The 21,946-nt window shown below is 46.1% G+C and overlaps 1 protein-coding gene across 1 annotated transcript; it reads right to left on the bottom strand.

Moving 5' to 3' along the window:
* Window positions 1-1,038: 1,038 nt before the first annotated feature.
* Window positions 1,039-4,886, bottom strand: LOC119277345 (transcription factor GAMYB-like). The gene is made up of 4 exons (XM_037558618.1): window positions 4,613-4,886; window positions 3,616-4,001; window positions 1,776-2,784; window positions 1,039-1,695 (listed from the first exon to the last, which is right to left on the bottom strand). Exons 2-4 carry the CDS (start codon window positions 3,985-3,987, stop codon window positions 1,418-1,420), a joined length of 1,659 nt encoding a protein of 552 aa, XP_037414515.1. The 5' UTR covers window positions 3,988-4,001; window positions 4,613-4,886; the 3' UTR covers window positions 1,039-1,417.
* Window positions 4,887-21,946: the final 17,060 nt, after the last annotated feature.

Genomic DNA, 21,946 nt, shown 5'->3' with positions numbered 1-21,946 from the left:
GACCGTCTGGAACGAAAGGAATGCACGGGTCTTCCGGCATAAGTGTGCTCCACCGCCTATTTTACTAGCTTCCATTGCCAATGAGGCAAAGCTTTGGGTCACCGCCGGGGCAAAGAAATTAGGGGCCATTATTTTGCGCGAGTAATCACTCATGCCGTGTAAGGGTGCCTATTGTAACAAAACCTCTTCTCTGCTTAATTAATATATGAGGCAAATCTTTTGCCTCGGTTTCAAAAAAAAAATACCTGAAACTTAGCGCGCCCGATGCTGCAACTGGCGTAGCAGTGCAAGCAACCGTGATGGGGGCCTCGTGGATCGGTGAGCGGTGATCGGTGGTGCAACCGATGGCAGTTATTTGAGATGGCCAATGGACGTTATGCACTGAATCGTGAGGCTGTGGTGCGACCGGACGAATATGGCGTCCGACGCCTAGCATCGGCCTTGAAGAAATCGTTTTCCTTTTTTTGAACGGCCTGGAAGAAATCAGTTGCATGGTAGACTATATTTTTCAGGGAAGACTTTATCCCTTCGGGGGGACAAAATCTAGGCACATCCGCACGTGCGTGTGTTGATTAATCGTGGCACCGTATGAGCAGCGAGGGGAGAGCCCCCGAACCGTGCGTCGCGGACACGGGCAGGGGGCAGAGAGAACCACACGCGAGTCATGCCGTGCACATCGCGCGCGTGGTGCGCGGCGTCTCCGTTCTACCAGGGCCGGAGCATCCACGGCACGTCGCCGGCACATAAATAGTGTGCGCCCTCCCCTCTCCCTGCCTTGCCCTGCTCCCTCTGTTTCTGCGGCAAATGGCTCGACAGGGAACATCACCAAGTTTTAGCCACCATGCTCTGTAGCAGCTGGCAAACACGACAGCGCATGTTTCAGACGTTTGTTTGTAGGCCAGCCAGAGTTGAATCGGCAGCCATGTATACAAACTTCACGGAGCAAGCTACTGAATAATAATAGTACTAGCCAGCAGCTTGAATGCTTGATGGATAATAAGTAATAGACCAAGCTGAAAAAAAAATACTCCACTGCTGTGCGCAAGAAAAAAGATGCTACTATCGATTGACAATTTGGGGGGAAATGTTCAACAAGAGAGAGTACACCAGAAAAAAGCAGTAACTGATCTTACATTGTTCAAATAAATGCCAAAGAGATGACAAAAAGGGTCTCTAGTTCCAAACAAACAAACAAAAAATAGATAACCGGCTTATCTCCACCAACTTTATTGGGGAAATGGGGGCTTAGTTGCATGGAGAGCACTTCTGGTAGCAGCTGCATACGCCGTCAAGGACCTGTCGACGGCGAGCTAGCAGCGTATACAATCGATGAGGCTTTCTCTGAATTTTTCCTCAAAACAATCAGGGTGAGGGATACCAAGAATCTCCATCGATACCGCTCAAGGTTGCAAGGAATTCATTTGAATTCCTCCGACATTTGGCAAGCATGTGGCATGTTGCTCCACGGGGAAGTATCAAACACGATACCGTGGCCGAAAACAGGCTTGCAGTCCGTGTTCATGTCGTTGCCCAGGAGCATTGCTATGGCGTTGTTGAAGACGGACGAGTCAGTTGTGTTCCCGGAGAAGAATGCGTCTGGCCTGAAGTTTTCAGGATGAGACGAAGTGTCCCCAGCCCCAGGCTCATATGCAGGCTCCATTGCCTGCTCTCCAGATCCCAGCGAAGGGCTTTGTGCTGCAAATAGATATTCATATAAGTAACTCAGGACAATTTTTTCATTCTCAAGAATGGATGAGCAATTTAAATATACCTACCAGGAGAAAGTTTGGAGAGCTGAAAAACATCAGGCGACGCAGCGCTCACAGGAGCAGTGGATCCAGTGAGTGAATTACCACTGAAGGGAGCAGCATACTCATTCAGACGTTCTTCCCAATATTCCTGACAGAGATCAAACTCTGGGCTAATCACCGTGGTATCACACGGCGTGCTGACAGAGGAACTTGAACTCCTCACGGAAAGCTGCTGGTTCCTCCCAGATCTTAGTCCCTGAGCTTCATGAAGCAGCTCTTCCAAGAGGCCGCTGTTCCTTGGCGACGCACACTCCGATTTCACTGACGGAGTTGCTGTCGGAGACTGCAGGTAGGGATCAACCAACTCCGTAGGCTGCATCGCAGGAGCCACGGTATACTTGAGCCAGCTATTCGGATCAGATTCGGTATCTTGGAGTGAAGGGAGCTCCATCTTCAAAGGACCATTGATGGTCCTAGAAGTAGAGAAGGTGCCATTTAAAAAGGCATGGCTGCCAGTAAGTGCACCCCCAAATGGTGCAATAGTCTTGCTGCTAGAGTTGGCTTCGTGGAGATAGTCAAAACCCAGAGCCTTCTTGAGCTTCTCAGAGTCATTTGGGAACTGATCGACCGAGGAGAGCGCGCCATTGATGGTGTCACTCAATCCAGGGAGTAAATGGTCAGACTGTTTTAGCATCCCTGCTTGGTTTACTTGATCCATGAAGCCGCAGTTTTTGGATGCAAAGCTCTGACCAAGCAAACTGCTTATTGAAACAGCTGAAAGCTGTGGTGCATAAGATAAAGCCTCTGAATTAGCAATGAAATTGTCACAGGTAAAATCTGGTAGATAAAGGCCATTTCCATTCAGAAGGTCACTGGAAAGATTCTCGCCGCAGTTGAAATCACTGGAGCCCTGGTCTTCATTTGAAGATTGATTGCATACACTAGCAGGATATATTGGCAAGCCAGCTCGCTGGCATCTCTTTATTCGAGTGTTCCAGTAATTCTTTATTTCATTATCAGTACGCCCTGGCAACTGAGAAGAGGTGCTCAAAGTCAATAATAACAACAAGAGGTGAACTTTTTTTACAAGAATCATCTACACAGGATAAAGTACTGTAATATACTGTACATGATAACCTATTTTTCAATGGAATCGGTGTGAAAAACATGGATCAATTGTAGGGCTTATGTCCAAATTGTAGCAAGTACTCTACATGCTAAAAGATAGAAAAACTGACTGAGTACTGTGTCATAATATTCCATACTTGATTAGTAGCTGCTCTAGACTATCAACAAAAAAAAACTAGTTGGTCACACTGAAATAACCGCTAACTAATACTCAATTTGTCAAACATAGATGCCAGACTAGCAGGCGACCCCCTTGAACGCAGTCAAGGTCAAAAATGGACTGCCTATTTAAGGCATACATGGTGTATGCCGTCAATTTTCAACCTTTTAAAAGTCAGGCCAACTAGCTTTCAGTAACTAGAATAGTAGAGCTGAACACAGTATGTACCAACTTAAAGCCCAAGTTTGATTAGTTTCTAAACTGCACTAGATAATCATTTAAGTTAGTCTTTCATCCAGAGCAATAACAGTAACTAACAGGAAGTGCAACAAATATTAACACAGTTCCAATATATAAATTAAACAGAACAGTTCATCACATAAAAAATATAGTCTTCAGAACAATCATCGATAGATAAAAATAAAAATCTGTAGCTTTCAACCCCATGTGACCATGACGTTGGAAGAAATCATGCAAGGCACAAGAACAGCACACAAAGAGCATGACTTGCTACTGGTAAACATCTACTACTAGTACATGAAGTAAAGCAGTGAATCAGCGTGGCATCGCACTTACATGAGCGGCCATCCGAGCCCACTTGTTGCCCATCTTGGAGTGGAGCTGGATGATGAGCCTCTCCTCCTCGGGGGTGAAGGCCCCCTTCTTGAGGTTGGGCCTGAGGTGGTTCGCCCACCGGAGGCGGCAGCTCTTACCGCAGCGGAACAGCCCGGTGTTCTTCTGCACCGCGTTCCAGTTCCCCTCGCCGTGCTTCTTCACGTAGTCCACCAGGATGGCGTCCTCCGCCGACGTCCAGGGCCCTTTCTTCAGAGGCGGCCCGCCGCCCCTGTGAGGCGACCCTCCGCTGCTGCCGTCGTCGCCCACCGGCGAGTCCATCTGGTCCTCCTGATGCATCATCTCGCAGTCGCTCTCGCTCTTCACCCGGTACATCTCTCCGTCGTGCCCTGAATTATGCCAAGAACAAACAAAAAGAAAGAAAATTGTTAGACTACGAATTGAGTACTACTAGTACAGTACTTTTCTTGAGAAAATTTATTGAGTTCTACTGCTTGAATCACACGGGACTGTTCGAATTGTGCAATCAAATAACACCAGAAGCCGATCAAGACAAACTTTTTTAGAAAATTATGAAAACAAGCATGTATTTATTGTGCTGCAACTGAAAAACCTGGAGACGACACCAGATTGGAATTACTTCCTTCCCAAATTCAGCAGAGCAGAGGCATTCAATACTGCTTAGTTAAGAATTAAATTGAACATGTTTGAGCTCAAGAACTCCGGGCAGGCAGCGGTAGCACAGCAGTTTTAGCCAAGGATTTAGGTGAAAAAGAGGAAAGGGCTGGGCTTGTCCTCACAATTGACAGATCAAACCACTAGACAAGCAGACAAAAAGGCGTAAACACCACTCCTCGTGCCCCCAGAATGGAAAATTCCCACGGGGCCGAACCCGGCCGAAGAAAGAAAAAGGCAAAACACACAATTCCACCACTGGAGCGCCCCAGATCACCACCCCCGCGCCCAAAAGGAACCGGAATTCTGCAGGAACGGGAGCTACCTGGTCGAATCTCGCCGCCGGCGGGACGATCAGCTCGGGGTCGGGGACTGAGCTGGGGCGGAGCTGAGCTGCAACAACTCCTCCTCCCGGCTCGGCGGCGGGGCTGGAGAGGGCGGGTCGGTGGAGCGGCGGGGGAGTGGAAACAGGGGAGGATCTCTCTCTCTCTCTCTCTCTCTCTCGCCTCAGCGAGATGCCGGCACCACTTGGGCACCCAGTATGCGGAGAATTTTCAGGGAGGGAGAGAGTTTTGAGGGAGGAGAGAGAGAGGGGAGGGCGAGGGTGGGCGAGGGAGTGGGGAGATTTGTGGGGGGATTATAAAGCTGAAAGGTACAGGGAGCAACGCTATTGGGCACGGCCGCATGGGCGCCTATTTTCTCTCTCTCTAGAGAGAGCCCCCTATATTTTCGGCTCTTTCCGCTTCAATTGCATCACTGTAATCTTTTATCTCTTCACCTTCATTTATTATGTAGGAAGTATATCTGATATTAATACTGAGTATCTAAAAACCAGGTGAGATAAAATATTGAATGAAGTAGTAGAAAAATCTTGGAACTAATACAAAAATATATACTACTCCCTCATGTCCATATTAATTATCGCTTAATTAATATGAATCGAACGGAGCAGTATAATTTATTAATTTTAATTCTTCTAGAAGATTTAGTTGTGCATAAAGCAGAAAAGGTGAAAATTATGGGTAAAAAAAGTAGACTCATATATATAGCACAATTTTGGAATTAGCATACTCAAGCATAGCGAATAGATCTCACAAAAGAGAGACAAAGTTTTGGCTCCTGGATAAGCAGTAAAATAGCAAAAAGTATACTATTAAAAGTTATTAATTTTTTTACAACATATTTTTGTGTGCGTGTGTGTCCTTTCTTGCGTGTAAAGTTAGAAGAATAAACGACTTATGTTTGTGATGTGAGAAACAAAACAAAATTTGGTGCTCTAAAAATCAAATTTGAAGTGATAAGTGCGTTTTTAGCACATGTCGCATTTTCTCCATGAAAATTAGATACATCCAAAAGGACACGAAGAAACGAATGTCGATTTTCTTTCCAGGTTTTCACATTAGCAAAATTATTTCTTACATACAGGAGCATATGCTCTCGGGGGACATTTCAAATCCACTCACAAAAGTTCGTAGAGTATTCTTAAAAAAAAGACTTTTCAAACTATTGTGAACTAAACACATCTATGTTCAGCTCTTCTCGCTTCAATTGCATAACTGTAATCTTTTATCTCTTCACCTTCATTTATTATGTAGTAGTATATTTGATATTAATACTGAGTATCTAAAAACCAGGTGAGATAAAACATTAAATGAAGTAGTAGAAAAAATTTGGCCACTATTACAAAAATATACTACTCCCTCCAATCAATATTAATTTATATTAAATCAACAACAATTAATATGGATCAGAGGGAGTACTAGCATTTTTTTTCCGGTACTTCTAGAAGACTTAGTTGTGCATAAAGCAGAAAAGGTGGAAATTATGGGTAAAAAACCTGGAGACTCATACTGCATAAAACAACATTCTGAATCAGCATACTCAAGCATGGCAAATAGGTGTCACAAAAGAGGGCTTTGGCTCCCAGATAAACAGTAAATGGGTAAAAACAAATCTCTAAAAACTCCTACCATTTTTATGACATATTTGTGCGTGTCCTCTTCTTTTGCGTGTAAAGTTACATGAAGAAACCACCTATGTTGTGATGTGAAAAACAAAACAAATTTTGGTGCTCTAAAAAGCAATCTTTGAAGTGATAAGCGTTTTTTTTAGCACACGTCCAATGTTTTCTCCATGAAAATTACATACACTAAATCCAAAAGGACCCGAACAAATGCATGTTGATATTCCTTCTGGCTATTTTACATTAGCAAAATTATTTAGGAGCATATGCTCCTGGTGAGCGTTTTGAGTATCCGCTCACAAAATTCCTAGTATAATCTGTCAAAAAGGACTTCTCAAACAATCATCATGCACTAATTAAACACATATGTTTTCTTAGTCTAATTATTATCCAGGAGGAGACGACTACCACTTGCATGCGATGTCAGTAGTGCCTTACCTACGCAGTCTTTGTTTTCTATTCTACGATAAGAAGACCATTTGCTACAGGGTGTTACGTGGTTCGTTCGTTTGGACAAAAAAAAAAGAGTTACTCTAAGAGACGCGGCCGGTGTTAAAGACTAAGGTACATGGATGTAACTAGACACAAAAACTACGCCCAACTTGGGTTAAAACTTAGTAAAAGCTAAAGATGCACTTCCATCTTGGGTATCTCCGTGCATCTCTCGCTTACTGTTTCTGTCTCGGACCCGATTCCGCCACCGCTTTCGTCTTATTTGTCATCTTTAGTTCTTTACCCTCCCTCCTTCCAGCTCTTTTCCTCTGATGAGTAATCTAATAATCCTCCACTTTCTCACTGTCTCTGAACGTCTAAGGGAGTATATTCCAGCAGTTTGTCCCTATTCTCCTGCGCGATCATGGTAGTACAGAACGCAGAAAATATTTAAAGTGGACAAGTCACCATCGCGGATTTATTGTTAATTATTATACCAGCGTACTGCCGTGATCCGAGTATGATTAATAAACTGGCCTGTGAACAAGAATATGCAGTTCTCAGTGGACGACAAGTCAAGAATCAAGCTATGCATGCATGCGGTACAATTAACTAACTAATCTTTCACCCAACTCCGACTCGGTCACCACTGCTTCGTCTCTCCCCCCTCGGTTCTGTAAAGAAAAGCTTAATAAAAAGGAGGAACACGACACTGGCGCCCACCGTATATTTGCCCACGAACGAGGCTTGGTACATGTCTGCTGCGACATTAACCTCGTGCACAAGTTCACTCACTCTAACCCTATTCATTCATATGGAATAAAACTCTTTTACCATCGGGATAAAAAGAGAGGAGCAGATGGAATAAGCATTTACTCCCTCCGTCCGGGTTTATTAGGCCTCTTAGCATCACAAGCATGTCCCCTTTTATAAGGCCCCGCGTTGGAAAGGTGCATGCATGCAACCATTTCATTGGTTGTATTGAAAGCTATTGTTGTTGGTGCCATGGCTGAAAAGTTAATACACTTCATGTGTGCTTTTTCATTGGTTGCATGCATGTGAGAGAGTGCATTGGGAGTGGAATGGAAGAATTAATGTGAGCAAATTACTATGTGTCTTGATCTAAAAGAAGTTGTCTTTAGGCCTAATAAACCCGGACGGAGGGAGTAACCTAGATTTATTGCAGGATTTTCGACGATACGCATTCGGTGGGAGGAGACGTTTCGTCGACTACGAGGTGCCTAGTGACTTCGTAAAATCTCAAGATGGTATGTTGGTTCAGTCTCTTGGAGATGCTCATATGGGTAGGATGAATTTATAAAGATGAGTGTGTACGCTTATATATGAGTGCTTGCGTTTGTACTGTGTTGAGAGAAAAAAAGTTTGGGCCACGTGGACCTGCATGCATCCATCTGCTTTTGAGTTAGCTTCTCGGAGGAACGAAACACACCGTGCGTGCCCCCCGGTTCCGTCCCGTGCGTCGTCGCGATGCGTTTGGTGGGGTTTGCTTAATTCAGACGCCCGCGCGCGCATACATACCTGGTAGTACGCGTGGCGATCGATCCGGCCGGTCAGGTGCTTGGTCGGGCGCGCCCGCGCGCCAGCCTTGGACGGGAAGTACCACACGCGGAGTACCCGGTGGATCGACTTGACCTGCATCAGGGGAACCGTGTGACAAATTACATGTACTGGCGGTACACGCTAAAGCCGTATAGATCGTGAAAGTTCATGCATGCGTGTCACTGCACGCACGGACACACCCCATGCTTGGTTTATCTGACAGATTGCATGTACTGATGGTACACGCTAAAGCCTTATGGATCGTGCAAGTTCATGCGTGTCACTGCAGGCACGAAAACATCCGGTGTAGTGTCGAAAACGTTCTTATATTATGACACGGATGAGGCATATCTTGAAAGAAAAATTGTGTGCATGCTCATCTTCTGCAGAAGAAGCGGACATGGGCGGGCGTGCTCGATAAGGTCGCCTGGGTCGTCGGTACGTGCCCCTGGCTTAATGTGTAGGAAGGACACCGGATGTTTCCTCGACCCCTTCAAATACGCACCGATGAGGAGAAGGACGTATATACATTTGGACGAACGTTCGAGGGGGTAACGTTGACCACTTGACCGTGACCTGGAAAATGGCGAGGACGAATTGGATCCGTCTAAGCAAACCGTCACCGTCTATCGCACGTATAGCTGACTGGTGATTGCCGTATCCTCCCTTCCCACCGAAAGCCTGGAATCAGAGTTAACGTCCCATTGAGATCTTCAAAATTGGATTTGGATTGCCCAAATTTTACTGGATCAATAATTCTTTTAGGAAAATGTTAACGTCCACACGTGTGGGCGTTCAACACCCCGACCACACGCCTCCATCTCCGTTGGCTTCGGTACGCACGAATCTTGTAGCAAACAGGCCGTTTTTCGGTGCCACGTAGGACGAGTCTCGTGTGCGGTGTGCTAATCAGTTCGCCCGCACGGTGGTTGCCATCCCGTGGTCAGCGGTTGCCACTCAGAGGCGTGCGGTGGAACTGCCATGCGCCCGCACGGCACGCTCCGACCGCGGTTGACGTCAAATACGTCGCACACCCCTCCATCCTCTCCCTCACGGTTCCATTTTATTCACCTGCGACGCATTTACTGGCACATCCCACTCGCACTTGAAGCCACTGGAGGAGAAGGCGAGAGGAGAAGGCGACGGCGGAGGCGGAACAATCAACGGTGTTCGCGGCCGTCGGTGGTGCTCGCCGGAGCGGAGCGGCTTCGCCGGAAGCCGTGCGGGTCGAAGGTAATGCTCGCTTCTTCTCTCGCAACCACTTCCTGCATTTTTTCCCCTTTCCCTCCCTGTTCGATTTCTAGATCGATTCATAGAGATTCTGGCGATTCGGCGGTGCGTCGGTGTTCCCGCCGGCGCCGAAGTTGTCTGGTAGCCGTTTTTTTGTGGTACTGGGCAGTTTCGTCGCCGCCGCGGCTGCGGCATCGTTGGTGCGGTTATGCCTGTTACGAGGCACGCACTAGTCTTGCGCATGGATTTGGGTGGTGCCCCCGGTTTGTTTTGATGCGCATTGGTTCGATTTTGTGATTATAGTCAGTTCGTGCGAGAATTTTGAGGGTGATTTTGAAGTCGAAGTAGTTGCCATTGAAACCTAGATCTAGTTAGGTTTGGTTTTGAAACTGTAGAACGAGGCGAACTTGGCAGAATGGCTGAAATTGGCAGAGTGGCTGAACTTGGCAGAACGAGGCGAATTTTGTGTGGCAACTAAACTCCCTGAACAAATGTGATAGTTGCCACAAACGTGCTTTCCTTTGCGGCAACAAAATACTGAAAATGTCTGTCATAGTTGCCACATTCAAGCTTTCACACATGGCAACTAATTCTATTGAATGACTATGATAGTTGCCACACCCACGTTCTTCCATGTGGCAAACTGAATTTTGCTGAATTTATATGATAGTAACCACAAACATGCTTTTTCATTGTGAGATCTAATTTTTTCTGAATTATTTGTTATAGTTTCCACACTTTGATAGTTGCCACAGTCGGTAGTCAATGCAGTTTCGGCATCCAGCTGCACTGGACGGCAACTAATGTGCACATCGACTTTGCGTGTTTGCCACTTGGATTGTATAATCATGTGGCAAATAGAACGTGAACACAATGTCTGTTGCCACAATGCAGATATGACAGTGTGGCAAATTGGCTGCATAATATGGCAACCACATTTGCGCACCTATTGTGCCAGATGCCATATCATATCTGTTGCCACATCATGTCTGTTGCCATGTTACAGTCAGTACAATGTGGCATTTTCATTGTACTACGGACGCACTTTTTTCGTTTTGCCACACTGGCTTTTTGTGATATGTGAACACACTGTGCCTGTTTTTTCAGGTTATCGATTCAGATGTGGTTTCATTGCTTTTTTTGTACTACAGTGGGCTAACATGGCAACTTCAACATTTTGTTTCAAGTGCATTAACCAACGTGCTTACTTGTCACGTTTATGTTCTCGACAATCATAGGGGGGGGGAGGGGGGGCCGCGTTCGTGTTCATGCTATATTTTTTGCATTCACTAGTTGACATTTTCTGTTAGGTGGCAAATGCTTACCTCTTGCATTTACATTTCCCTCCTTAACAATTTGGTCTGTTCCTACATCAGCAGAATGGCTCATGGCGATCATCAAAATGATGACGATGATTTCATGGATCCACCACAGCGTAACCGGGCAACTGGATGGAGAAAAGAGGGTGACGAGGTAACTGTCCACACACCCGCCCCATCTCCTCCTGATTTTTGTTATTGGTTGGCACCTATATCTTTTGTAGTCATCTGTCATGAACTAAATTCTCATGACATTGCAAAACATGGCAACAGCTGATCACTTTTGTGTCTGTTTTTTGCAGAAGAAGAAACGAATTCGCAACAGAGCCTCCCAAGAACGACTGACTGCGTTGACTGACAAATTCAGTGATGATCAGAAGGGGGCTGCTGCTGAGATGGGCATGCAGTCTATGATGGTTGTCCGGTGCACGAACCTTGTCAACCCTGTATGCGACTGGCTTGGTGAGATCTACGAGCCTGCCTCCAGGGAATTCGTGATTCCTGGACGCGGAAGACTTCCGTTGAACGAGGAATCCGTGTTCTGCACTTTGGGTGTGCCTCGTGGACATATCAAAGTCCCGTACGAGGTCAATAATGAGATCGAGGAAGCTATGTTCGCCCGTTTGTTTCCTGGATTGGAGTCCATGCCGAACACGTCTGTACTGGCAGATTCGCTGCAGGCCATGACGACGCACGGAGATGTTTTCAAGATGAAGCTACTCATGTACCTCATCTCAGCTGTTTTTGCGCCGACCACTTCCCTTCGCCCAAGCAACAAGTGTTTCCCCATCCTGGTGAATGATCCGTCCTTTCTACTTTATTTTTCTTCAATCTTATGGCTCCGATGTCACCTGTTAAGCTAATGACTGCAAGTGTTTTCGTTGTTATTTTCAGTTTGATTTCTGATACGGCAAACTTTTTGCCCTGAAATTTTGTGTGGTGCAGGCGAATCTGAAAAATGTGAAGAACATGAACTGGTGTAAGTTTATTGCCGACTTTCTCCACGATGCTTTCAAAAACAAGATGTATCAGAAGGGTTGTCGACTGCATTTAATGGTATTTACTTTACCAGATCTGTGTGTGAACTCTTGTTTATAACACAGTTTTATTCATGCATGGCAACCCGATCATAACAAGATGGCAACTGCCATAATGACAATGTGGCAACTGCCATATTGACAATGTGGCAACTGTCATACTGACAATGTGGCAACTGCCATCATATTATTAGCATGGCAACTGCTATCACAGTATGATGGCAACTGCCATCACACTATGATGGCAACTAGCACATACATACTATCATTTGGATCATACATTATCCTGCTCTTTTTCGCAACTAATACAGTACCCATGATGGCAACTAACATTTCTTTCTTTGTAAAACTGTTTTAAATCAGCTCATGTATGTCGACTGTCTTGATCTGTCCACCGTGGATTTCTCTGGGGTAGGAGGCCCGCCGCCTACGCACAAGTTTGCTGTTTCTGCGTGGACCATCAACGCTGTCAAGGCTGTGCTTGCCGCAGACAGGGCAACTGATACCACATATGGAAAACTACAGGTTAGTTTTTGTTTATCTCTTCGCACGGCATGCTTACAAATTTGACATGAGGCAACCGTCCGTGGTTTATAAGGCATGCTTACAATTTCTTTTTGTTTTTCATAGATGATGGCCAAGCATGCTATAGACTACAACGTGTTTGGGGGGCCTCAAAAATTTGGAAAGTGGATGGACGTGCACTCAGCTCCGTCTTGCCCTTCTGAGGTAATCGAAATATCGACATCCATTGTTTGCCGTGGATTAGTTGTTGCTGTCCTGCAAGCGACTGCAATACGGGTTGTCGTTGACGCTTCTTATTTTCGTGCACAGGCGAGGGCACCAGTTGAGCATCTAATTGGGCAGTTTGCATCCGGAATGATCGGCTTGCTCGGGAAGTTGGTTAAGGGGTGGACGTCCCTCAGTGCCTCTGACAGCGATGCGGTTGCGAGGTAGTTCACTTCATTTGTCCCAGAACGTACACATCGACCAACCGGTTGCCGTGGTCGGTATGACTACAACAGTTCCCAAGAACCCGGTGACACACAAGATGACGTAGATGGAGACGCTGGCCTCAGCAAGGATGACGATGATGACATGGATGATGTGCATCAGGACATGGATGACGATGAACACGCTGAAGTTCGCACAGGCGCCAACAAGGGCAAGGATGCAACAGATGCCCCCCCACCGGAGAAAGTGATAGAACATACGGCTGCGAGAGGCGAGGGGGTGTTGCCATCAAGGAGGGGGAGGGCTCCAGATGATGTTGGGCAGGGTTCGCATGGCAAGAGGTCTAGGACCGATCCCGTAGCTGCCAGGAGGAGGTTCGACTTTCAATTTTAGTTTTCTGCTGTGTCTATTTTCTTGGAACAATCTCATCCATTTCTTTGCACTTGTTTTTTGTCAAGCGCAGCAATGGGTTTGTTGTCTGACAGTTGCCACCTTCCTTTTTCCTTCCATCTGTACGTGTAGTGAGCCGACTGCTGGTGGACGAGCAGCTATGAAGAAACAGGCGCCAACGCCAACCCGTGTTTCTGCTCGCTTGAACAAAGGTGCCCCCATTGTCGGTGACACCCCTTCCACCAGGTCTTCTCCTCGTATGACGACGACCAACACCGGGGATCCTGTCGTGTTGCCAGACCTGAGGAAGCCAGTCAAGAAGTATGTTCATCCATGTGCTTTCATTTACATAGTGGTATTTTTTCTTGAATTTCCAATGCTACTGATTCAGCTTGTCACATGTTCTTCTGTCATCGTCCCCCATGCGGCAACCGCTGTTTTTCCAACTGATTTCTTCCTTCATTTTTTTAGTTTACGACAACTCCTATTGATCTTTACATGGCAACTGGCATCTAGGCCAACTGGCAACTAGCACTCTAGCTAATGGCAGCCGCCATCTTTTTGCCTTTGGCTTTGTGAGCTCATCCCACACACAGGTTTCAAATTGCACTCCTGACAGAACATACACTTGTATCATTCTTCAAGTTTGCTAACATGGCAACTACTGTTGGGTGGCAACTGCCAACTATGACACATGGCAACTCATGTTCCCATTACATGGCAACTACCAGCTTTTCCACTTGTTTTTCAATTCTTTTAAGATTTCTACCATGGCAGACATATTTTTTGTTCATTTTTTCATACCTTTCTCATGTCATTTTTTCTTTTTGCAGGGTGAAGAAGACCACTACGCGCGGGGCCAAGCATAGCAGTAAGGACCCGTTCGAACGCCTACATTCAAAGTTGTCAACGGGGGGCAACTCAGATGTGCATGAGGCACCCGGCATCAACACTGCTGTTGCACCGATGACAGCTCCCACCAACTCTGATGCAAGTGGCCGACCATCTCCGCCGGCTGCGGATGTCCAGGCTAGAACAACAGGCATCCGTACATCGGGGAGTGACGAGTCGGTATCTGCCAGGACAGCTGAAGTATTGCCAACTCTTCTGGCAATGAAGGATGCTGCTGTGAGCCATGCCACCCCATCAGCAAGTGTTGAAGTGGACGCTCCCGAGACGAACCTAGGCAAGGAAGATTCCCGCTCCTCTGACACTGATTCCAAGCGCGTGTGTGGTGGCACACCTGTGTCCACGACAGAAGCTGCTGAGGCGGCAGTTCATAAGGATATGCCATCTACAGGTGAGAGTCATGGCACAACAGCTCCAGCCCCTGTCGGTGCAGATACTGCTAAGGTGACCGTGGCGCATGCTGGTCTTCCACCTAGGCATCGCAGCCCCCACAAGCAACCAACAGTCATACCCAACGCACCGGCTGTACCTAGGAGCACGAGAGACGAGGCTGGGTATGTTCCTGCGTCCACACTGTTCCCGCCACCCGCCAGAAGCAATGTGACGGAGAAACCGCAAGACCGGACCACAATTGATGCAGGTGTGAAGCCGGGCACGAGTGACGCAGGTGAATGGCCGGGGCAGACTGCGCCTTTACCCGCAGTGGAAATCCCCAACATAAATCTGCGCACTTCCAGGCTCCCAGTCAATGTCGGTGTCCCCTACAGCCCAAACAAGAATATTGCCATGAAAGTTGCTGCTGATACCGCTGACAACACGCCCCGCCCTGCAAATAAGCCCGAACATTCTGTAGCGGCCGATTCAGATACGTGTGTCGATCTTTCACCATTGGATTCTGCCCCGCAAATCGTTCGTGGTCCGGCCAGTAGGAATGAGAGGCACCCAATGTCGTTTACCCCACCGAGCTTCAGCATTGGCATCAGTCAAGATCAACCGGTGGTGCACGATCCTTTGCCAGTTGCCTTTGATTTCCCAGGAGGCATGCCCGCAATGATGGCGCAGCCAATGGTCGAGGGCAGGAAGGCTGTCAAGTTTGCGGAGCCAATTGTGCAAGGTACACTTGTCATGTCCTTATGATTTTCCTGGATACATCTTTGTGGTTTGAATTTTGTCCCAATCATATTCTTTTTGGGTGTTCTCACTTGTGATGGCAACTGCCGTGTGGTGGCATGGCAAGTGGATTTGATGCACCATGGCCTACTTTTTTTTGGTTGCCATGCTGCATTTTTTACATTCGGGTAAACACGTGGCAACTGAAGTTGATTCATCATGGCAACTGCATTTGCTGGTACATGGCAAATATAGTGCATTCCACATGGCAACTGGATTTGCCACACCATGTCATCTGCATTTTTTTTGTTACCATTCTGCATTTTTTCTGTATGGCAATCACCTGGCAAGTGGAGTTGACAGAGCATGGCAACTGCATTTCATGTGACATGGCAACCACAATCCTCCTAGATGGTAATTCAGCACACCTGCATGGCAACTGCAGTTGCCCTGACGTGGCCACTGTAGTTGCACCACATATGTTAATTTCCCCACTATTTTTCTACCTACATGTCACATCATACACCCTATTCCCTCACAACCCATCTGTTTCCTGACTTTCTCTTTGTCCTAACACACTTTTTATTTTTTGAGCTATTTGCAGGCACCCCTGAGGAAATTTCACTGTCACTTGACGAAGCTTACCGCAAGATTGAGAAGGCAGCATTGCAGAGGAGGACCTCGCGAGGGCAAGGGCAATCAAGTTCCAACTTGCCCGCAGAGACGGCATTTGAGGATACCATCAGAAGTGCCACACCTGGTTCTATGAGACAGCAGAGGGTAGTTCACCCACCTCCCGCGGAAGACTACGAGCCCGAATTCAGGGCGACTAAGGAACATGCCTAGCTGTACGACATCATCAATCGGTTTGGAAATGCGAGGGCCAGCAGCAAGCACATGAAGGAGTTGAAAGCGTAAATGACCACACCCTATAATCTCTCATTTTGCATTGTTCCTTTCTTAACTTTCATCTTATTCGTACTCTCTGCACAAGATGCGCTTACGTTCTAGTTCTTTCATATATTTCTTTACTTAGCAGGCATGATTCTTCCATGTTATGTCGTTTTCATACAGCTCATGTTTGGACATAACCAAAGTCATTCAATGCGGAGCGACGTACGTCGACCTAGGTGATCTCGCCGAGTCTGTGAGGCCAAACGGTAAAATGTCGACAAATGTAGTTGCATGCGGGATCGACTACATCAACAATCACATCGATGTGTGTGCCGACAAGATCATCATGCATTACAGTGTGACATGCAAAATATGGGATGGTGACTTCAACCACAAAATCCCAAGGAAGAATTTCGCTCAACACGGTGATTTCAAGCTAACACTGAAGAAATATGTGAGTTCTCCTCCCCTGTATGCACTGTTTTTTCAAATGTTGTGGTTTTTGCCATCTGCTGCACTTGTGATTATGTGGCAGATGTTTTCATGTGGCAACAACTGCCGTGCACACTGTCATCTTGATTTTTGCATCCCGTGCGAACTACGTGGCAATTTGATTTCAAAATGCACGGATAACCAAACATTTCTACGTGATTCTATTTTTTTGGTCCCTCCGTTGTTCTTTTTGTGTAATCTGCTTTCTCATTCATTCACTTTTGAAATGCAGGTAATGTTCCCCATGTTCCAGGAGCTTGCACCACATGACCAGCAAGACAAGTGCGGTCACCACTATGCCATCTGCCTTGACCTGAAGAACCAACGTTTTGAGGTGCTTGATTCAATCCGTTCGGAAGCTGATTTAGACCTTACTACGCATGCCAAATTCTTCATCAACAACCTCAAAGAGACATGGAACCGTCACTATGAACATTCAAAGGTCCAGATCAGGCATTTCCCGATTGAGTATGTGGCGACTGTGAAGCAAGGGAACACGTAATATCTCAACCCCCTCCTTCATGTGCCGTTTACATCAATCCAACCCCTATTTTTGCTGTCACATCTGAATTGAAGTCTATCTTTGATACGTCTGTCCTTTTTTTGCTTGTTCATCTGAGTCTTTTTGTCGTGCAGTACGGACTGTGGCTTTCATGCGCTGGAATACTTTGCAAAGTGGGAAGGCAGATTTGTCCCCGCTATCTCAACTGCAACGGTCGTTGAGCTCCGGAAAATCCACACATGGAACTGGTTGACGAATGAAGATTTCAACAAGCGGTCTGGAGCACGCGAGTTCGTGGAGGAAGCTGTCAAGAAAATCAGCAAGAAGTACAAGTGATCACGTGGTGTTACACACTGGACGCATACCTTACATTCTGTTACTGAGGAATGTAAGGTACTTATCTCTTTGTTATCGTTGAAAACTATGTCAGTGTGCTATGTTACGACTGCGACCCCGCGCAGGCTACTTTGTAGTGGTGGTGTGTGAGCGACAATTTAGTAGTTTCTCTAATATATGTGTGGACGTGAACCTTTTTTAGGCGTAAATGCACATATGTTTTTATGTTTTATCATTATTACAACGGTTTCATCGCTTACAGCTTCCAGTTTGTTGTTTTGATTGCGTCTATGATGTTCTAAAACAGATGGCAAATGTAGTTTAACATACACGGGTAGCAAAAGTCATCGTCGGTTTTCATTTTGTCGGTTTTGCTTCTTCTTTTTCGTCGCTAAGTGCACCGGCTAGCATGGGGTAGGGTTGATCATGCATCCACAACCTTGGCTATGGTTTATGCACGTTACGCCTTTTTCCAACTTGTTTCCCATACATCGCCCACAACACACTATTGTTTCTCTAAACTGCGTGGTATTTGTCATGGAAATATATGTCACGCAGAGTCATTTCAAGTACCATGGTATATTTTCAGCAGAGCTAACATGGCAGATACAGTTCAAACAACATGGCAGATCAAGCATAATTAACATGGCAGATACAGTACAACTAACATGGCAGATCCAGTACAACTAAAATGGCAGATCCAGTACATCTAGCATGGCATATTTAGTACAAAGTAGCATGGCACATATTTTAGTATAAAATAGCATGGCATGGCAGATTTAGTACACATAACATGGCAGATTTAATACACATAACATGGCAGATTTAATACACATGACATGGCAGATTAAGTACCCATAACATGGCAACTGCATTTCTCCACTCAATGAATTTTCCTTCCACTTCTGATGCTCCTCAAGAGTTATTCTCCCAAAAAAAAATTTAAAAAAACTCATCATCTAGGGTACAGAAGAAAATGTCCACAAGGACCATTTCACATTGCGACAATTTCTGCTCATGGATTGCCTGCCCCTTTCTTCATTTTCTTGTGTTTTGCTTGAATCTCCAATCCTGACTTGTACCTTATCTCTCTGGGGCGACCCTTTGTGATTGAACGGGGTGGGTTCCTGACTTGGGTTTGTGTGCTTGCTGTTCCAGATCCTATCTCCGAGTTTTCAGACGATGGCCCCGTCGATGAAGGCACACTTGATGTGCGGGGGAACCGGTGTAAGGCTTCCTCAGCTTTCCTCTTCTTGATCTCCTCAAGCTCTCTTTTCAGTGCATTCCTGTGTTTTTCTGCGACTCTCGCTGTCTCATCACTCTTGCATGCTTCATCAATTAGCTCAGCATAGTTCTTTGTGAGCACAACGTGCCTCATGGCTTCCATGGTTGACTCAGGTCTCTCGTCATGCACAGCCAGAACCGCGTGTGTTGTCTGCGGCGCCAACGCGTCGTCAGCGTCCCAAGTCCATCGCCGCCTTATGAAATGGCAGGGCATCCGTGTCACAGCGTTCATGTCCATTACCTTTAGTATGTGACAACACACAATGCCGCCCCGTTTGAACTTGCAGCATTGGCAGTAGTATTCGCCTTGCTCAATCGAGGTTTTCACGAAGTAGTTCCTCCCTTTGTCTGGGTCTTCAGGTTCTGAATCCGACATCCCCAAAATAGAACACACCTTGAACGTATGTTCGTCCACCTGGAAAGCCGTGAACATGCTGGCACGCTTTATTTCTTCCTGGAATCTGCAAGTTTTGTGTGTTTTATGTTAATCTATCATGCGATCTTTTTTTTGTAGGACGTTACGCTGTCATGGAAATAGAACTAGATTTTTGTTTGAATATGGCAAACGTAGTACACTGAACATGGCAAACATAGTACACTGAACATGGCAACTGTAGTATACCAGACATGGCAACTGCAGTATACCAGACATGGCAACTGCAGTACACCAGACATGGCAACTGCAGTACACCAGACATGGCAACTGTAGTATACCAGACATGGCAACTGCAGTACATCAAACATGGCAACTGGAGTACACTGAACATGGCAACTGTACTACATTTTCAACTGGCCATCGTCATTTCCACACCAATATTTTCCCCCAATGGAAGCACAGTGCATAAAACATGGCATCTACATTTGAGTAAACATAGCAATTGCATTTTCAACAAACATGGCAGTTGCATTTCAGTAAACATGGCAATTGCATTTCAGCATATGTGTTGACAATACAACATTTTTCATTTGATATTGGCATTTGCATACCAACATGCCCCAATGGAAGTACAGTTCATTAAACATGGCATCTGCACTTCATTTGAACATGGAAAATGTATCCGAGTAAGCATTGTAAACAGAATTTTCATTGAACATGGCAACTGCAGCTGAGTAAGCATGGCAAACCGTATTTTCATTAGACATGGCAACTGCATATCATGGCAACTGCATTTGCACTCTACTAGGCACCTACTGACTTAGTACCTTTGCGCAAATAAGACCGTAACGCAACTGACTTACTTGTTAAATATCTTGTTTGTGTATATCTTGCTCATTTGCCTCTCCATCGGTAAATACGTCAGCAATTTTGGCTGCTTCAGTGCGGTGTTCGCTTCTTGCTGTAGCTCAGATCCCAGTATTTTTTGTTGCAAAGCTGTATATTGCTTGGCAAACTGTAGCAATGAGTTGCCAGGACTCATGTATCGCTTCAAAACAGCATTGAACCCCTCACTGCGCTGTGTAGTCTGCAGAAAGGGGAAGAAGCACTACATGAAGTAGGCGGGCACCCAGTACATTCGCTTCTCCCACAGGCTAGCAAGCGTCTCGTTGTCTTGGACTTCATGTGTTTCAACCATGGCCATCCAGCTCCTTTCAAACTCCTCGACCGTCAAGCTGTGGTCCATGCACAGCTCGAATGCCTTGTGCAATTCTGGACGGTCAGCAAAGAATGGTCCTAGCGTCTCCTCAGCCTTCTTTATAATGTGCCACCTGCAGTGCCTGTGCACTGCCAACGGAAAGACCTCCTCTATGCCTGCACGCATGCTGAAATCCTGGTCTGTTATTATGTTCATCGGCGCAAGTCCATCCATACACTTCAAGAAGGTCTTGAACAACCAGACGTAACCATCCGTGTCTTTGTTCCGAATGAGCCCGCAGCCGAACTGCAACGACTGATTGTGGTTATTTATTCCTATGAACGGAGCGCATGGCATCTTGTACATATTGGTGAGGTACGTCACATCGAATGAAATGCAATCTCGGAAATGTTTGTAGGCTTTCCTTGCAGCACCATCCACCCAATACATGTTCCTGACACGGTCCTCATCGTCCAACCTTATCCTGTAGAAGAAATCTGGATCTTCTTTTGCTTTCTCATCGAAGTAGGCAATTGTAGCCTCTATGTCAGCCAGCCTGTTCTCTCTATGGTACTTGGCCTGTAGGTTTGTGACGTCAGCCGGTATGTACGGCATGCTACTCAGTTTCCCCTTTTTGCTGTGGATGAGTGATAGTATCTGGACCATTCTTGATGGACCGACGTTACAATCATGTAGCAGCTTTACGAATTGCCTTTTGAATGGGGTGAATCCTCTGTGGGCGGTCCGAAATTTGACCAGGTCGAACTTCTTTATGAGATTGTGGTTGTGCTCGTCAAAATATTCAGTGACCACATACTGTGTTCCATCTACGTTCAGCTTACACCAGACAGGGCATCCCGTCTTGAGAATGATTCCTCTTTTTCGTTCTGGAACGACAGGCGCATCACCTTTCCCCTTCTTGTTCCTCCGTGCCCTGTGGCACCTCATCTCACCTCTGTTGTACTCATTAGTTTTCTTAATTTTCCTATGGTACTCGGTGTTGACCGCAAATCCATGGAACTTTGCATATGTCTGGTAGTATTCCTTTGCTTCTTCGAACGATTCAAATCCCTGCCCAATGTACGGTGGCTGAGGTACCATGATCTCTGATTGCCCGCCATCTTCATCCCCTTCTGCCTCGTCGTCAGTTTCATTATTCACTTCAGTATCGGCGGCAATTCCATCCACTTGAGTGTTGGCAGTGCTTGTGTTCAAAGGGGTGCTTGTCGGTATTGCTGGAATGATTGCCATTCTCGACTGTGACTCGAAATTGTCTGCGGCATGATTGTCTGCTGGCTGGTGGTACGCATCTTCCGTGCGTCCAGAGCTCCCCGCAGTAGATGTCCCCGCGCCGCTGTTAACTGTAGTTGTAGGCTCTGTAATAGGAAAAACAGGTACGAGAGTAAGTTTTTTGTTTGAATAACATGTGTATCGCAACGGATCACACCATCTACGAGTGATTTTGCACGACATCATTTCAAAACAGCAAGCCGTGATTCTGCGCGTGACATGTACGGCAGCTACAGCTGTCTAGTGATGGCAGCTACTGTTCAACAAACATGGCAACTATTGTTTTTGCCTACAAATAACTTGAAATAACAAATGTAGTGCTGTTTTTGTGGTTCAGTTTTTTTCCCTTACCTTGTTGTGTTGCATTTGACCTTCCTGTGTGG

Source organism: Triticum dicoccoides, chromosome 3B (assembly GCF_002162155.2).
Source record: "Triticum dicoccoides isolate Atlit2015 ecotype Zavitan chromosome 3B, WEW_v2.0, whole genome shotgun sequence".
Taxonomy (NCBI): domain Eukaryota; kingdom Viridiplantae; phylum Streptophyta; class Magnoliopsida; order Poales; family Poaceae; genus Triticum; species Triticum dicoccoides.
The sequence above is the reverse complement of the archived record's forward strand: the minus strand, read 5'-3'. Positions and strand labels throughout refer to the sequence as shown.